The sequence below is a fragment of the Dermacentor variabilis genome, chromosome 4, assembly GCF_050947875.1.
Source record: "Dermacentor variabilis isolate Ectoservices chromosome 4, ASM5094787v1, whole genome shotgun sequence".
In the NCBI taxonomy this organism is placed as follows: Eukaryota; Metazoa; Arthropoda; class Arachnida; order Ixodida; family Ixodidae; genus Dermacentor; species Dermacentor variabilis.
The window spans coordinates 170,236,969-170,255,427 of record NC_134571.1 but is presented as its reverse complement, the minus strand read 5'-3'; the positions used below and the strand labels follow the sequence as shown (position 1 = coordinate 170,255,427).

Sequence of the window (18,459 nt, the reverse complement as noted above, 5' to 3'; positions counted from 1 at the left end):
CTGCTCCTGCTGAACCCAAGGGCTTCAAGGAGGCCAGTGGTGCCTAAACCGACCGCTGGGAAGACGTCTTCACATTCTAATAAAACATGCTCCGTCGTTTCCCTAGCTTTACTGCAGCAAGCACACGCTTCTTCTTCCTTCTTATATCTCGCTTTATAGGTGCGTGTTCTAAGGCATCCCGATCTCGCTTCAAAAATCAATGAGCTTCCCTTTGAGTTATCATAAATTGTTTCTTTCCTGATGTTGTTTTTTCCTCTTTAGTAGTTACTCATGGCAGGTTTCTTTTCCATTGCCGCCACCCATGAGATTATTTCGGCCTCTCTGACTTTCCGCTTGACGTTCTTTGTTGCTGTGTTGCCCACCCTAGAGGCGGCATATTTGCTGGTAAGTTTTCTAGTTCTTTTCCTCCACTGTGAACCAATGTTTTTCCTGTACAGATACCTCAACACTCTCCCAGCCCATTTACTTTCTTCCATATTCCTCCGTCGTTCTTCATACTCAATTTTACTGCGAGCTTCCCTCACTTCAAATGTAGTCCAGGCCATATCACCCTGCACAACTTCATTTGTAGTCTTCGCGTGAGCGCCCAATTCGATGCGACCCACTGATCTTTGGCTCACATGGAGTCCTGATTGCACCCCTGATTTCAAACAAAACCGCATTTCCGCACTTCAACAACTGACAGCAGCGCCGTGCCGCGGCACTACCGGCAGATAAGGCGTGCCCGGCCCAAGAAAGGTCCACCGCTGGGAATGGATATATGTTGACTTCGCATTTACAATCGTAATATGGCTAAAAAAATAAGGGCAAACTTTCTGTATCGCCCTCGTACAATGCTTACACTCAGTATTGGGAGTGACGAAGGATCGAGCAGGCTTAGAAGTATAATTACTCATGTCTAAAAAGAAGAAACACTGATGGAAACCTTTCATAATATCAAAAGAAAAAGGTACCGCAACGTAGCGTTTTAAGAATTTAGCGAGAAAATTATTTTTTGCTTTCCATGGCTCCTGGGAATGCGCTGCGCTTGAAACTGACTCAAGGACAAAGAGAACAAGGCGTCGCACGAGGCACGAGCTCTGCGCTAAAGCACGCTAGAGGACGAAGACGACGGCGAGGAGCAGAGCGCAGCGTCCGCCATAATTATTTTTGACCGTCGAGCTCGCAGGTCACGCACTCAGCCGCTCCTCCGCCGGTGCCCCTGCCTGTCCCCGAGAGACTGTCCGTCCACGTGAAACCGAAGCGAGATGGCGATCAACATACCGGGCCTGGTGGCCATCGTATTCTTCTACCTCATCATCCTGGTGGTGGGCATCTGGGCCGGCCGCAAGAACGATGCACCGCGTCGAAGCACTTTATCAATGACCATGGGCGAACAATCCAACATCATGCTCGCCGGCAGAAACATCGGTCTGTTCATCGGCGTCTTTACTATGACCGGTAAGCGCCGCTGAGATGGCAGTAAATTTTGATCGTGCGTCGATTTCAGTGTCTCCGTCTACTGGCGCCTGCGGCACACGCGCAGGAGCCCCAAGTCTATAATTACGATAATTGTTGGAGGTACGCGGCAAGTACTACTTTAAGGTGGCGCCAAGAAGTGTGTGTTTCTGAAAACACTTCCCAACAAAGTGCTTCTCTATAGCGAAACCGTGCTAGAACTTCGATGACGTGACCTGTGCGAGCGCTGAAATTCTGATTGGCTCGTATGCCACTCGTATGCGTCAGAAGGAGACAGGCACCCCCAGCCAATCAGCACTTCAGCAGCGAAAAAAAACATGTCCACTAGGTAGACACATACCCCAGGGGCGCAATCTTCTTACGGTTCGGAGAATGAACCGTTCGCTTGCCCTCGCTTGTCTGGTCAGCAAACGCCCCATTCTGACCAATCGCAGGACTAAAACGGCCCGCTTTCCGGACCATTATAATATTGCATCCCTAACGTTAAGAACGAAAGAGCAGATATGGCACACCTGGCGGCGGTGTTAAGTAATCAGTCCTTGCCTGGGTGCTCGGATTAGCGATGGTAGTTTTGCTCATACGTCTTACCTTTTCTTCCTCGCGTAAAAGGAACCATGTCGTATATAGCAACATTGCGATTGTTTGATATGGTTGAAGAGACATACGATACCATAATGTTCCAAATCGCAATGAGACGGCTGCGAGGTTATTTCTTCACAGGGGCAATTTCAGAGCGCCCGGTACCATGAAATTAAACCTGATGACATTAAATATTGTGTCAAATCTACATAAGAAGTGACAGATGAACTCCCGTTAGAATTCCATGTATGCACTGAAGGGCAGAAGTGTGAGGAACAATTTACCTGCCACTCTGATTCCAGGGAGCATTAGTATAACTTCCACAGCTCTTGGCACTTCTGCAATTGCTTCGCAATTTTTTTAGAAATGCTTTACCTGACACAGCATATGCATAGTTAACTTAATTGCTAAGGCGCAGTGACTTTCCTTCTCTTGGCGCTTTGCTGGTAACCTTAATTGGTGCTCTCAGCTGGCGTGTTAGTTTTCAGAGCTGGCCACAAAATCCCATTAAAGTGTCTTCCGTTCTTCAACCCCTCATATATACTATAAACAAGGACTGTCATTGGAATGTGGTGATAAGTATTGTACTGTGGCTAGCACTGCCGGATACGGCGGTGCTGCGAATGCTACTCGATGGAACGAGCCCATAAATTGTTACTGTGCTTAGACCTAGTGATCACTGTCTACTACCAGGACGCGTATTCACAAGGTAAATGGTTCTTATAGGCTAGTGCAATTTCTCAGAACAGGCGCTGGCCAATCTAGATGACCACAGCGCCCGCAAGTGCGACAGTCTAATTTGGTTGCACACAGTTCATATATGGGAAGCGACAAGATTTGCTCATTTAGGCTCGCGTTCCGCGGCGCGCAACCTATATTCACCGCTGAAGTGGCTCACTGGCGATAGAAATGGACGCTCGAGGCGCATTCCTTCCGTCGCGCCACCACCTGCTGTCCCGCTATGGTCGGCTCATTCGAAGCTTGCGGGCAGAGGGTTAGAGGGGTTTCGAGAGCTGAACATTGATGGTGCGTTAACTTTGTCATTTTTGCAGCGAAACGCACTCGAGTGCGTTTGGCTGCAAGAACGACAAAGTGGACGCACCATCAATGCTCTGTTCAAGCGGCTCAAGTGGTTCAAGCTGTTCAAGCCAGGGTAGATCGTTTTGCCTTCCACTGCCAGCATAAACGTTGTCTGCACGCGCAGCTATATAAGTGCACTACAGCATTCCTGCGGAGCATGCTGCTGTGTGCATGCACTGGTCCGAGCAGAACAGACAGTAAAAGTCAGGCTAACGTTAGGGTGGTGTTCCATTCTGCCCAGCAGCAGTTGTCGTGCGTGCTATGTCTTGCTAACACGTAGCACCCGCGTCACGTGGTGCGTAGTGTCCGAGCCGTTAAAGCACAACCCTTGGCATCGCTGTCAATGCATCGCCCTTCGGGTGGAACTGAAATTTCAATGGCGTGTTTCCGTATCGCGAGAAAGAGGTGCCGGGGTGATAAGCTTCTAAAGTGGTATGCGGTATAATGTGATCCTACACCTGCAGTGTTGGCATACAATGGGTTATGACAGTTGAGCCTTTCTCGTCTCTTCAGCGACCTGGGTTGGAGGCGGTTATATCAATGGTACCGCCGAAGTGATCTACATCAGCGGGCTCGCCTGGTGCCAGGCTCCCTTCGGATACGCACTCAGCCTGCTCATCGGTGAGTTAAGCTGATCGGGTAGTTCGGTTTGCAGTAGGGCACAATCGGGGACCTCATCGTCACGTCAGTTTGAAGCTTGGCGAATGAATAGTGACACAAGTACGTTGTTCGCAAAATATCAAATGCAAAATGTATTTTTGTTCACTACTGTAGGTATTCACATAAGATCACATGTGTACAAATGCAGACGCACACAATATAATCACGAGCGCATATACACACATAAAGAAACACTTAACACGCTCGCGCACGATGTGAAGTGCACTTGTCGCATATTTTAATAATAAGAAATACTTTTCCATGCAACACTACCGACTTCAACAAGGAGATACAAAGAAGCAGGGAAAGGCCTGTCACCGCGGCCCTGAACTTTTTGTGGCACTCGAACAAGAAGCTTGGCGGAGGTCACGTGGTGGCTCCCCACTTCCTTGAGTATTTACCGTGACACAGTACATTGTAAATATGATTAAATGTATGGATTCTAATGCCTCAAAGATCAGTTACGGCGAAAGAAATCTAGAGCCTCGATTTGCTTACTGCGCAGAATCGGTGCATATATTATAGGGTTCAAAATTCGAACACGACAGCTTTCCCGAGAAACACATATGCAAGAACAAGCACCAACATGTCGCTTGAAGCGCGTTACGTTTCAGGTGCTCCTTATGCTCTGCGCAGGCGGATACCTGTTCGCGGTCAAGATGAGGAAGGCCGGCTACAAGACAATGCTGGACCCTTTCCAGCAGCACTTCGGCGCCCGCATGGGCTGCTTGCTATTCCTGCCGGCACTTTGCGGTGAAGTGTTCTGGTCGGCCGCCATCCTCGCCGCCCTCGGTAAGATGGCGCCGGTCGGTGATGTCACGGCGCTCTTTGTAGATGCTTGCGTAGACTAGTTACAACTTGCTCGGTTTGCCATCATTGTAAGGGAAATATATTTGGTACTGGCATGGGAAATTGAGGCTGTATTCCAATCACGACCTACTGGAACTCGCGACCTGCACAGATATCCGGTTTCTATGGGAGCAGCTTGCGCCGACTTTCGTCCAAACGACGGCCGTAGGTGGCGCTTTTATAACCTGTTCGCAAGGAAACGCTGATAAAAGCATTGGAGGCAGTCATAACAAATAAGCAAATTCCGCGCAGCTGGAAACAGAGTAAAATGAATTTGATTTATAAAGGGAAAGGTGATAATAACATAAAATCCTTCCGACCAATTACGATAACATCAGTTATATATAGGCTGGCGATGCAGGCGGTGAAATTAAAAATGCAGTTATGGGTAGAAAGTTCCGTTCTACCCGTTCTGAAGTGGTAGGCGCTTAGATGATAGCCTGTTCGTGCTTACCCAGTGCATAGAAATAGCTAAGGCGGAAAATAGACCTCTGTATTTAGCCTTCCTGGACATAAGTGGTGCATACGACAATGTGAACAGGGAACTCCTCTGGAACATATTAAAAGCTGAAGGTATCGGTAATGAGGTAATTGATTTTCTACAGGAACTATATGGAGAAAATAATGTTGAAATAACATGGGAAGGAATTAAGAGTACGACAACTGTCGAGGTTCACAAAGGATTAAGGCAAGGTTGTCCTCTATCACCGCTGCTGTCCATGCTTTATATGATAAGCATGGAAAGAAGGTTACAACGAAGCAATCTAGGGTATAATCTGTCGTACAGATTAGGCGAAAAGGTTGTTGAGCAACGACTACCGGGTTTAATGTATGCGGACGATATTGTGCTGCTAGCAGATAGCGAGGAAGATTTGCAAACTCTGGTTAATTACTGTGGGGACGAAGGAGACAGTTTAGGTTTCAGTTTTAGTGCAGCTAAGTCTGGTGGGATGTTTTTCAACGATACAACTGATCAGGAGCTTACAATACAAGGCCATGAAATACCCCGAGTGCCGAATACAAATATCTCGGGGTATGGATAAACAAAGGGCAGATGTACACGGAAAAGCACGAACAGTCTCTCATTAGCAAAAGGGCGAAAAGATGCCGGGATAATGAAACATAAGGCATTGGGGGGGTACAACAGGTATGAGGTACTGAGAGGCATTTGGAAGGGAGTAATGGTGCCGTGGCTTACTTTCGGGAATGCGGTCCTGTGTTTAAGGGCAGAGGTTCAGTCGAGACTAGAACTAAATCAGAGAGCTGTGGGAAGGTTAGCACTAGGTGCCCATGGGAAAACCACAAACGAAGCAGTACAGGGAGATAGGGGCTGGGCATCGTTCGAAGCACGGGAAGCTCAGAGTAAAATCCTATCCGAAAAACGTCTGTGGAAATTGGACGATAACAGGTGGGCAGCTAAGGTGTTTAAATAGCTATACAGAAAGAGCGTTGACTCACAATGGCGGAAAAGAACTAGGAAGCTAACCAGTAAGTATGCTAGACACGAGGACGAAGAAAGACAGAGCATTAAACGACAGGTTAAACATGCGGAAGGTAAAAATTGGACAAATTCAATGGAAAAGAAGCATAGTGTGGAACTATATCGATACTGGAAACAGCAGATCAGAAAGGAAGCGTTTTATGATAACTCAAGAGGCAGTGCCCTATTCTTTGAAGCTAGATCAGGATGTCTTAGAACGCGGAGCTATAAAAAGAAATTTAACGAAGAAGACACATGTACTGTGTGTGGTAAATATGTAGAAACGATGGAACACCTCATACTAAAATATGATGGTAGCAATCCCGATGTCGATGCGGCCAGAGTCACCCTTCCTGAGGCCCTGGGGTTCAGAGATAATGATAGTAATGTAAATAAATATGCGGTGGAAATTAGCAAAAGGCGATAGGAGGATTGGTGGCTCAAAAGCAGAGAGTGACATAAGGTTAAAAGGGTAGGAAGACGTATTTAAAGAAAATCGAGAAATTCAATAACACACAACACAGATAAAAATAAAAGGCAAAATAAAAATCTGAGCATGGTGGCAACTGCCATCGCCCCGTTTCAAAGGGGACACTCCTACCTTCCATCCATCCATCCATCCGTCTGCTACGCGGTGGGTGGCTGTGCGGCGTTGTAATTAGTTAGGCAATTGTTGTGTTGTGACGAACTGCTTCTCTAGTTAATGATTTTTGCTAACACAGTGACAGTGATGTCACAAGGCTTTGATCGGTCACTTGGCTCCAAAAGTTGAGTGCCCGAACCTAAAAAATGTCGGAGCGTATAGTCCGCTGCTCTCTAAAATAGCGTTAAATAGCCGCTCCTAGTGCCTTCTTCAAGCAGAATATTATAAATCACATTGTGTGTAGAGTTCGCCACGAACACAACAGTTTCATTGTACACGTTGTAAAATTCGCTTCAGCGCTCTTTAGAAACTTGAAGCCACCGTAATGTTCGACGACAGAACGATTACCACTCATTTAACTTTTAAAAGTTGTCCGTAAATGCGTCACGAGTTCAAAATTGAATTACGTACACAGCTTCACTGTGTACGTATCTTAAGCTGCCGCCATACCAGGCAGAAACGCTAGCTTTACAGTTTGAAAAGAGTTCCGTGACACGATTTAATTAAGGCCTGCAGTGCAGCACGTTTTAAAGCACTGGTATCGCTTAATTTTTTGCAAGCTTTCTACTGAGCTAGACATCCAACGATATTAGAAACAAGATATCCTCACCTTCCCTTGAAACAGAATCGATCAGCCTATTGCACATATCGGGCGGAGGACTTACTCCGTGAATACTTTTACTATACTTTTACCAGGTCATCTGCCTTTAACTACGGCACACAGCAGTAAATCCTAATGTCATTTACTACATTAGGCTGTCAGTAATCAACTAAAGAAAGCTAGATTATCCTATGAATCTTTTTAAACAATTTTTACAGTCTCTTGAGGAGGCTAGGAAATGGAAATTTATGCCGTCGATCTAGCATTGCAGCGGCCACCTATGCTCGTTGTTCACACTTGCACCGCTCCTCCTCTTCTAGTTTCACTATTCAAACGCAAAGCATTCGCAAATATGTCTTCTTTTGTACATTTGTGAATTTATTCATTTACCGCCAATACGAGCGCTTTGTGCCTGCCGAAATGGCAAGACAAGCGCTGAAAGATCGCAGAAGCAGACGACAGCGAACAGGTTATAACTAGCGCCACTACGTTCTTTCCCTAGCGGCAAAAGGGGCGAACTAGACCATGCGTGCTCGAGGAGGGAGATCTGTGCAGGTCTGGAGTTCAGTAGGTCGTGATTCCTCAAACCCCTGCATCTACGCACCGCCGCCGCTTTCCTAAGTAGCGACAACCTTTGTTGTGCGACGCCTTTTCCCCTCACACCAAATCCGGTTCCGGTATTTCCGGTTTCAAAATTTCCGGTTCCGGTGTTTCCGCTTCCTGGAGTTGCGCTGCGGGAATTTTCGCTTTGACTGCTAGTTGACGATGGTGAGACGCCCGCGCTTGCTTAGCAGAGCTGTGGCAGTCACCATAAGAAGAATGCAAAGGGGACAAGGTGTTGTATTCCGCTGAAGTAGTAGTTCGCGGTCGCTGTTTTCCAAATGCTCGAAAAACGGCAGTGGTCTCCAAGCGCCCAGGCACTACATTCCATCGTACGTAAGGGGGTGAGTGGGCGAGGAGCGTGGAGGAGGAGGGCAGGTTGGCGGTACTTAACCTGGTCGGCGGAAACGTATATGGAGGGGCTTTAGTGATTCCAATACTCGCTGAAGACGGCTAAGTAGACGGCTAAGTGGACAGCGGCCATCTTAAGTCTCCTTCCACTTTTCGGAATATAGCCCCTCCATACACGTTTCCGCCGACCAGGTTAAGTACCGCCAACCTGCTCTCCTCCTCCACGCTCCTCTCCCACTCACCCGCTTTGCTTCCGGCGTCAAGCGGAACTTACGTAGCTGCAGCTTCCTGTTCCGAGTGGAAGTGACACTTTGTTTTTTAGCGTTGTTTACTTTCACGCCGCTGAGAGGCTTCAATTGCACGAGCTGCGGTTGAAACTGTGAATGCGATTCCATCCAAGAACCACCGCCTACTGTAACCAGCGATCTGCTCGTGTTCGCTGCTTCGCATAAACCTGCGACGGGTTGTGGTACGAGCGAGAACGTACAGTGAAATGTAGTGCCTGGGCGCTTGGAGTCCACTGCCGTTTTTCGTGCATTTGGAAAACAGCGACCGCGAACTACTACTTCAACGGAATACAACAGCTTGTCCCCTTTGCATTCTTCTTATGGTGATTGCCACAGCGCTGCTAAGCACCCGCGGGCGTCTCACCATCGTCAACTAGCAGTCAAAGCGAAAATTCCCGCAGCGCAACTCAAGGAACCGGAAACGTCGGAACCGGAAATTTTAAAAACGGAAATGCCGGAACTGGATTTGGTGTGAGAGGAAAACGCGGCGCAAAACACTAACAGCAGTCAAAGCGGAAATTCCTGCAGCGCAACTCCAGGAAGCGGGAACGCCGGAACCGGAAATTTTGAAACCAGAAATTCCGGAACCGGATTTGGTGTGAGGGGAAAAGGCGTCGCACAACAAAGGCTGTCCCTACTTAAGAAAGCGGCGGTGGTGCGTAGATGCAGGGGTTTTATTCGGGAAGACGTCAAAGTAGACAGCTTCGCGAAAACAGTATCGAAGTCAAAAATGAGGCAGGCTAATTTCCTGTCGAAACAATATGGCGGCTGAGCAGGACGCTTGGAAAGCCGACAGGAAAGTTGTCCGTGCACAAGAAAACGTAGGCACGTTACATCCTAAGCCCTTAAAGGGGCATTAAACGTTAATATTAAGTGAACGTGGACTGTTTAAATACCATCCCGGAAACCTTGAAACGCTTGTTTCATGCAAAGAAGAGACTTATTTGAAGTGAAAATGCGTTCTGAAGCGTCCGCGTACTTCTAGCGTAGTTCAAATCCCCCGCCCTCCTATCGAGGAGTGCTGACGTCTTGGTCTCATAGTGACGTAGTTCCGTCGGTGACAAAACGGCGCCCGCAGACGGCGCTACGGCTTTTCTGCGCAAAACGCAAACGCACGGCCAGAAACAGAGCCAAGACGGAGTCCACAGCAGTGCGAAAACGGAACTATGGTGGCTATCGGACGGGAAAGCTCGCGACGATAAGCTGGTTCTTTATTTTATGACGCCAACTTTGACGCTCGTTGCAATGGACGACTCTGACGACGACACATTGGCTCGGGATGCTGGGTTTGACTTCAGCGATTTAAGCAATGATGAACGTGACCTACTGCGGAGGGCTCGCGCTGCCGGCGTCGTTGCGTACTGCTACGACGGCAACTGCATGTCATGGCTGTACATATTCGCACATTTGTAGCTTTTGCTTTGTGAAAACCAAATGCCGCCCTCACCGCCCCGTCTTCGACCTGCAGTTGTTCTTGCGCTTCGGAGAATGCAGGCAAGACCGACGGAACAGCGCTGCGGGAAAGCATTGCTGTGAAAGGCACTCCACACGACTTCAGTAAGTCGGCGTTGAACTCGTAATCCTCTGGACGAAAGTGCAGCGAGCACACTTTGCGATTTTTCGGCTCTTTGCCAACGCGCATTGGCGGAGGTACGGCACTTAACCACTTCGATCGGAGAGGTTCACTCGCTGGCACACAGTGATAAGCAACGTTGGATTCGCCGCTGCAACTGCCCTTGGCCAAGTTCCGCGGACCGTTCGCGCATCCCACGACATCACATGGACGTGGCATTCTCGCTTCTTGTTCCAAATGCAAGTTTCGCGAGCCAGCAGAACCAGCGCAGCACGACGCGATAACGAAACGACTGAAACTCCAAAGCGCGCGCGGCGCAGAGTCGAGCGTGCAGAGTCGAGCGAAAACGAAACCTTTCGACCACCCATGCTACCCTCAAGTCTAAATATTTTAAGGCAGTTTGTCGTGTGCGTATCATGGCCACGCATGCTTATATCGCCTTTCCGTTTCTCTACCACGGTTGCGCTTTAATACCACGGCGCTGCAAGTTTGCTTCAGAGACTTTCCTTTCCTTCCCTCTTCTCCGCCCTTAAACTGGCTCTCTTAACTACTACACGCACAGACAAAGCAACAGCGCGCGCTTTAGATCCTATAGATGAGATGAATATTTACAATTATTATTAGGGTTATAATTATATTCGAGTGCTGATTGCCATGTTATAGTTTGTTAACGAAGTTTCCCCTCAAGTCTAAATATTGTAAGGCAGCTTGTCGTGTGCGTATCATGGCCACGCATGCTTATATCGCCTTCCGTTTCTCTACCACGGTTGCGCTTTAAAACCACGGCGCTGCAATATTGCTTTCCTTCCTTCTTCTCCGCCCTTAAACTGGCTCTCTTAACTACTACACGCAGAGCCAAAGCAACAGCGCGCATGCGATCCCATAGATGAGATGAATACATATATATAGAAAAGTATCAGTCATAGCTCTCGTACTATAGCCTTCTGAGCCGTTTCTTTTTTTTTCTTTTCTTTGAAAGAAGTCCTATTAGGATTATTATAATTACAAGAAGGTATTTCGCCCTCGCCAGCAGCAGTACTTGAGATAGCTATTCCGGCGGCTAGCTTCCCACGCTATGCGTGCCGCCCTCGCACCTGTTTAAGCTTTTTCCTAGACGCTAGAGCCATACAATGTCCGCGCAACCTTGAGCGATCGGAAAGCGCGTTTTCCACTCTTGGCCGGCGGAGAGGGGAGACTTCGTTCCGGCCGCGAAGCTCTCTACATCTCAGTAAGGTGCCTGGTGGTGGTCTCGTGCTGACGATGCCCTCTCGGTGAGCGCATATTTCCCCCCTCATCTATTAAGAGATTCAATACATACAAGCATTTGTCTCGCAAACCAGATTTATTTCAAGGGAATTTTCCACGTCTCAATAATTTCTCTCGTCGTATTCGAGTGCTGATTGCCGTGTTATAGTTTGTTAACGAAGCTTCCCCTCAAGTCTAAATATTTTAAGGCAGTTTTCCTAGTCTCTAAAGCCGCTCGAGTTCACGCTGCTCCTCTGGCGGCCATTTTTCCAAGAAATTATACCTGGACATCATCAGTCCCTTTCCACATAAGTATGAGGCTCGGAGCAGGAGCTATGGCGCTTGAAAGTAACCCTTGGCTTGACGAACCAACCGACTGGGCTACCTTTCCGGGCAACATTGAAGGATCACGAGTTCAAATCACATGTTATGTTCCTTTCCCCCCCTTTTTTTTCTTTCATTTAATGTATTTTCCTTCATTTTATCACTGTACGGAAACCCTCCTAAAAAAATTATATATCCTCAATTATGTGTGGCCACACATGTGCAGGTCATAAATACCAGGTTCTCTAGCCGAGTGCCATCCATGCGGTATACCCGAGCTCAGATTGGTCCACCTTGACTGATCAAATAGGGCACCGCTGTAGGTTAAATGAGGCGTACAACTCCTGCGGGACCCGCCGTGGTTGCTCAGTGGTTATGGTGTTAGACTGCTGAGCACGAGGTCGCGGGATTTGACCCCGGCCATGGCGGCCGCATTTCGATGGGGGCGAAATGCGAAAACACCCGTGTACTTAGAATTAGGTGGACGTTAAAGAACCCCAGGTGGTCGAAATTTTCGGAGTCCTCCACTACGGCGTGCATAATCAGAAAGTGGTTTTTGTCACGCAAAACACCATAATTCAAATTTTAATTTAACTCCTGCGGGGACGGTAGAGTATCCGTCTCCAGTGCAAGGGGACCGTGATTCAAATCCCGGTGCCGCGCAATTCTCCACCGGAAAATACAAAAAAAAAACCGTGTGTTGAGAAAATTGCACAAGCAGGCCTGGAGTGCGGCCTGATCCCGGTGACCAGAACCGGTAACGCACTCTCTCACCAGAGCAGGATTGGCCACCCTGGTGCAGTACTTGGCCACAACCTCCTATATGAATACAACAATCAAACCCCGGCCCTCAGTCCCCAGCAGCCGCGAAGCAACTGACCATGGCGGCGGTCAGATCTGTGACGCTGCAGAGGGTGCTAAGAATACCTGGCTCCGGACAGGCCGCCATTGGAATCTGAACCTGGCAACGTTTAACGTTAGAACGCTATCTAGTGAGGCGAGTCTAGCAGTGTTATTGGAGGAATTAGAGGGTAGTAAATGGGATATAATAGGGCTCAGTGAGGTTAGGAGGACAAAAGAAGCATATACAGTGCTAAAAAGCGGGCATGTACTGTGTTACCGGGGCTTAGCGGAGAGGCGAGAACTAGGAGTCAGATTCCTGATTAATAAGGAAATAGCTGGTAACATACAGGAATTCTATAGCATTAACGAGAGGGTGGCAGGTCTTGTTGTGAAACTTAATAAGAGGTACAAATTGAAGGTGGTACAAGTCTATGCCCCTACATGCAGTCATGATGACCAGGAAGTCGAAAGCTTTTATGAAGATGTGGAATCGGCGATGGGTAAAGTCAAAACAAAATACACTATACTGATGGGCGACTTCAATGCCAGGGTAGGCAAGAAGGAGGCTGGAGACAAGTCAGTGGGGGAATATGGCATAGGCTCTAGGAATAGCAGAGGAGAATTATTAGTAGAGTTTGCAGAAGAGAATAATATGCGGATAATGAACACCTTTTTCCGCAAGCGGGTTAGCCGAAAATGGACGTGGAGGAGCCCGAATGGTGAGACTAGAAATGAAATCGACTTCATACTCTGCGCGAACCCTGGCATCATACAAGATGTAGACGTGCTCGGCAAGGTACGCTGCAGTGACCATAGGATGGTAAGAACTCGAATTAGCCTAGACTTGAGGAGGGAAAGGAAGAAACTGGTACACAAGAAGCCAATCAATAAGTTAGCGGTAAGAGGGAAACTAGAGGAATTCCGGATCAAGCTACAGAACAGGTATTCGGCTTTAACTCAGGAAGAGGACCTTAGTGTCGAAGCAATGAACGACTATCTCATGGGCATCATTAAGGAGTGCGCAATAGAAGTCTGTGGTAACGCCGTTAGACAGGAAACCAGTAAGCTATCGCAGGAGACGAAAGATCTGATCAAGAAACGCCAATGTATGAAAGCCTCTAACCCTACAGCTAGAATAGAACTGGCAGAACTTTCTAAGTTAATCAACAAGCGTAAGACAGCGGACATCGGGAACTATAGTATGGATAGAATTGAACAGGCTCTCAGGAACGGAGGAAGCCTAAAAACAGTGGAGAAGAAGCTAGGAATAGGCAAGAATCAGATGTGTGCGTTAAGAGACAAAGCCGGCAATATCGTTACTAATATGGATGAGATAGTTCAAGTGGCTGAGGAGTTCTATAGAGATTTATACAGTACCAGTGGCACCCACGACGATAGTGGAAGAGAGAATAGCCTAGAGGAATTCGAAATCCCACAGGTAACGCCAGAAGAAGTAAAGAAAGCCTTAGGAGCTATGCAAAGGGGGAAGGCAGCTGGGCATGATCAGGTAACAGCAGATTTGTTGAAGGATGGTGGTCAGATTGTTCTAGAGAAACTGGCCACCCTGTATACGCAATGCCTCATAACCTCGAGCGTACCGGAATCTTGGAAGAACGCTAACATAATCCTAATCCATAAGAAAGGGGACGCCAGAGACTTGAAAAATTATAGACCGATCAGCTTACTGTCCGTTGCCTACAAAGTATTTACTAAGGTAATCGCAAATAGAATCAGGAACACCTTAGACTTCTGTCAACCAAAGGACCAGGCAGGATTCCGTAAAGGCTACTCAACAATAGACCATATTCACACTATCAATCAAGTGATAGAGAAATGTGCAGAATATAACCAACCCTTATATATAGCTTTCATTGATTACGAGAAAGCGTTTGATTCAGTCGAAACCTCAGCAGTCATGGAGGCATTACGGAATCAGGGTGTAGATGAGCCATATGTAAAGATACTGGAAGATATCTATAGCGGCTCCACAGCCACCGTAGTCCTCCACAAAGAAAGCAACAAAATCCCTATAAAGAAAGGCGTCAGACAGGGAGATACGATATCTCCAATGCTATTCACAGCATGTTTACAGGAGGTATTCAGAGGCCTGGAGTGGGAAGAATTGGGGATAAAAGTTGATGGAGAATACCTTAGCAACTTGCGATTCACTGATGATATTGCCTTGCTTAGTAACTCAGGTGACCAATTGCAATGCATGATCACTGACCTGGAGAGGCAAAGCAGAAGGGTGGGTCTGAAAATTAATCTGCAGAAAACTACAGTATTGTTTAACAGTCTCGGAAGAGAACAGCAGTTTACGATACATCTACTTAGGGCAGGTAGTGACCACGGATCCGGATCATGAGACTGAAATATCCAGAAGAATAAGAATGGGCTGGGGTGCGTTTGGCAGGCATTCTCAAATCATGAACAGCAGGTTGCCACTATCCCTCAAAAGGAAAGTGTATAACAGCTGTGTGTTACCAGTACTCACATATGGGGCAGAAACCTGGAGGCTTACAAAAAGGGTTCTGCTGAAATTGAGGACGACGCAACGAGCTATGGAAAGAAGAATGATGGGTGTTACGTTAAGGGATAAGAAAAGAGCAGATTGGGTGAGGCAACAAACGCGGGTAAACGACATCTTAGTTGAAATCAAGAAAGAGAAATGGTCATGGGCCGGACATGTAATGAGGAGGGAAGATAACCGATGGTCAGTAAGGGTTACGGACTGGATTCCAAGGGAAGGGATGCGTAGCAGGGGGTGGCAGAAAGTTAGGTGGGCGGATCACATTAAGATGTTTGCAGGGACAACATGGCCACAATTAGTACATGACCGGGGTAGTTGGAGAAGTATGGGAGAGGCCTTTGCCCTGCAGTGGGCGTAACTAGGCTGATGATGATGATGATGACTACTGAAGGGTAACGTCAAAATGTTATTTTTTCTTGGAATTGAACAGAAGTAGACAAGTAGCATCTTTTCCCGACTTATAACCTAATGAAATGATCTTTTTAATACGAGTAGTTGAGTACTAGTGACATAAATTATGATGAGGAGCGCCTTCGTCATCGGGCTACTACCGAAATGTCGTTGGAAGGTCTCAAATCGTGTCGTGCATTTACCTCAATTTCTCGGTTACTAAAGCTCTGTTCGCGATTATATTGACGCCTTAGACGTTCTACAGCATTGCTTTATCGCTTTAACTTGAGTTCATAGTAACCTTTAGTGTCCCTTTAATGTAAGCTACATCGCGTTTTTCATTGGTTTGCAGGCGCAAATACTTAAGATACAGAAATAATGGGTGCTTTTCTCAACTTGTTCTTGTCGCCGCGAGGTAACGTCGCGTCGCAGAAGCGTCTTCCGTGCGTCTTCCAGACGGCTAGAAACTCGTTTGAGTAAATGGCCTCAAAGCTTTCTCGGCTGTCACCTTAACTGCCTACGTAGACTGTCTCCGATGCTGGTCATAATTGGAACACACTATAAATCTCACTAAATATACTAACAACGAATGGACGGAACAAACGGAAGCTACGTTCGAAGCACTTCAGATCGATCGAGGCAGACTCCGGAGCCACTTGTTCAGATACATGTAATATGTAGAAATGCTTTTATGAGACAACGCCCGGGCCAATCTGAATGAGATTTGTTCCACTTGATAGAAGAAAGGTAAATTCTAATGACTCTAGGAAGCAAAGTCTTGATTTAGGGCCTGGAATAAAGAAAAAAAAGAGTCAATTTAGCGTACGCTAAAGAGGATGAAGGCGAAAGCGAAGGTTGATTTTTTTTCTGCTAGCCTTGTTTTCTTTCTTTCTTTCTTATTTTCTCTTTTTGTTTCGCGGCGCAACGCTGACGGCGTTGCGCGTGAGCTGTTCTGATTGTCTCGTTTCGCGCAGCGCACGATTTTGCGCGCTATGCACGAGGCCACATGACTAGCGGTATAATTCAGTGCTACACGAATAGTGAAGCAGAACAAGTGAATCGCACAGCTTGATCACGCGCTGGAACACGGTAGAAAATGGCATAGTTTCGTTGCCTGCACACGTGACTGCACAACCGTAGGAACAAGCAGACGATGCGGAAGTAGTGCTTTGGTGCGAAGTAAAAAAAAAAAAAAACAGGCAGACATCCCGTTAGCGTATTTTATTACTTCTCTAAACTTCAATTCGTCAATTCAAGCACCACATCACAGAAGTAACAGATGTTGCCTTGAATAATTCTCGAAGTCACGTGTCACCGCGAGCGACGTCACGTAGGCGCAGGGACACGAGTACGTCACCGTCCGGCTTGCAGCGCGGTCGCCGCGAGAGAAAAGGAAAGCGGCGTTCGGATTGACCGATGGATAGTTGCCACATCCAACTTGCGCATCTTGAAGCGCTAGTAATAGTTCAATACGCAGTGAAGTCTGCAAAGGCGTCTAACCAGGCGCAGCAAGGAATGAGCGCGCACTGTCAAGCATGCTTCTGGTCTGACCTTAAGTTTCGCGTAGTTCGAGGCTAGATGGTTGTTCAAAAATAGTCGAAATTAGCGAGACCCGATGACTACGACATCGATATAAGCAGGGTGGCCAAAGCTTTATTTCCTATGGGGGTGGCCACGGCCGATCGTGAGCAGACTGTAGTCGGCTTCTTCCGGAAGTACGCAATTATTATAGAAATTCGAAAGTAACAGATTTTCACTTACTTCAGCCTGCTTATTAAAGTGCGTCAATAAATATATACGATAACAGTATGAAGAAGTGCGTTGATCCAAATACTCTTCTTGATTGATGTCAGCCATAGAGTTTTTCACTATACTACCTATCGGAAAATCTGGCGCTGCTGCTCTGTGATATGGATGGGCATGCCGGTATATTGTGACTTCGGCTTGGCACCTCGAAGACGCGCCTGGCAAGCACCGTTCCCTCTGTTACAATGATTCATCTTTTACTAAATCAGAATGTAAAAAGCTGTTTTAGCCTTATTATTACACAAAACATGTTTTGTTTAACTATGAGAACTTGTTATTGCATGTATAACTATATGAAACGTAAAAAGTATCCGCGAGCCGCTAAAGTTGGAGGACAGACGACAAGATTCGCGCTCGCTTCGGAACAGTTTGTCGTCTGTTCTTGCTTTTCTTCGCTTGGTTATACATTGTAGGTGAGTAAACTTCAGTGCTAGATGTAATATGCGTGAATGGAAACATTTTATAAGGATCTTACTTTAAGAAAGCGCTATTTGTGTGGCCATATCTACATTTTAGACGAAGCCTCTTACAACACCAGTCAACACAAGCCTCGCAGACACATATACCATCATTCTCATGACGGCACAGCGCCCCTTAGGAACCTCCCATAGACGGTAGCGCCTGATTTCCCTCTAGTGTTATAGCGAGAAACTCTAGGTCAGCTATGGGCCAATAGCAGTCGCCTATGGGAGTGCGCTATATCACGAAATAAAGCGTCGAGAAAAGAATGAGGAGCACGCTTATGTTCATAAGTAAAACACTTGCTTGGGCAAGTTGGTTCATGCTTGAAGTAGTATAGTCAATGCGCAGAAGACCAGTACTCAAGAAGAACACAAACGACAGGACCGGCGCAACAATATGTTTTGTTCAATGTGTTATGTTCATAAGAGAACATTTGAGAGAAAGATGACTTCGCGCTCCGTTTGCGAGCTCCACGCGCCGCGCACGACTGCGGAATTTGGCTGAGATGTTTAGACCAGTGTATGCTATCCACGCACTGTGTTTTCTCACCAAGGCCGAGGGTTGGTTCAGGATCCCTTTGGAGGTGTGCTGGCTGAAAATGTTTTTCGAGCCTTTATTGCTCCTTTGGATAGCCGTCGATCCAGTGATGGCACTAGGAAACCTCAGTTCCCTGAGAGTGCGACGAATAGTTTCTTTAT

General features: G+C 47.1%; 1 protein-coding gene across 1 annotated transcript in view; it reads left to right on the top strand.

The window, feature by feature from the left end:
- The first annotated feature begins 925 nt into the window (after positions 1-925).
- The window catches only part of LOC142579936 (high-affinity choline transporter 1-like), a 41,914-nt gene continuing 24,380 nt past the window's right edge, over positions 926-18,459 (top strand). Inside the window, exons 1-3 of the mRNA XM_075690615.1 lie at positions 926-1,440; positions 3,631-3,738; positions 4,414-4,569. Of these exons, the coding sequence (XP_075546730.1) occupies positions 1,248-1,440; positions 3,631-3,738; positions 4,414-4,569 (457 nt within the window). The 5' untranslated portion in view covers positions 926-1,247. The remainder of the gene's footprint in view (positions 1,441-3,630; positions 3,739-4,413; positions 4,570-18,459) is intronic.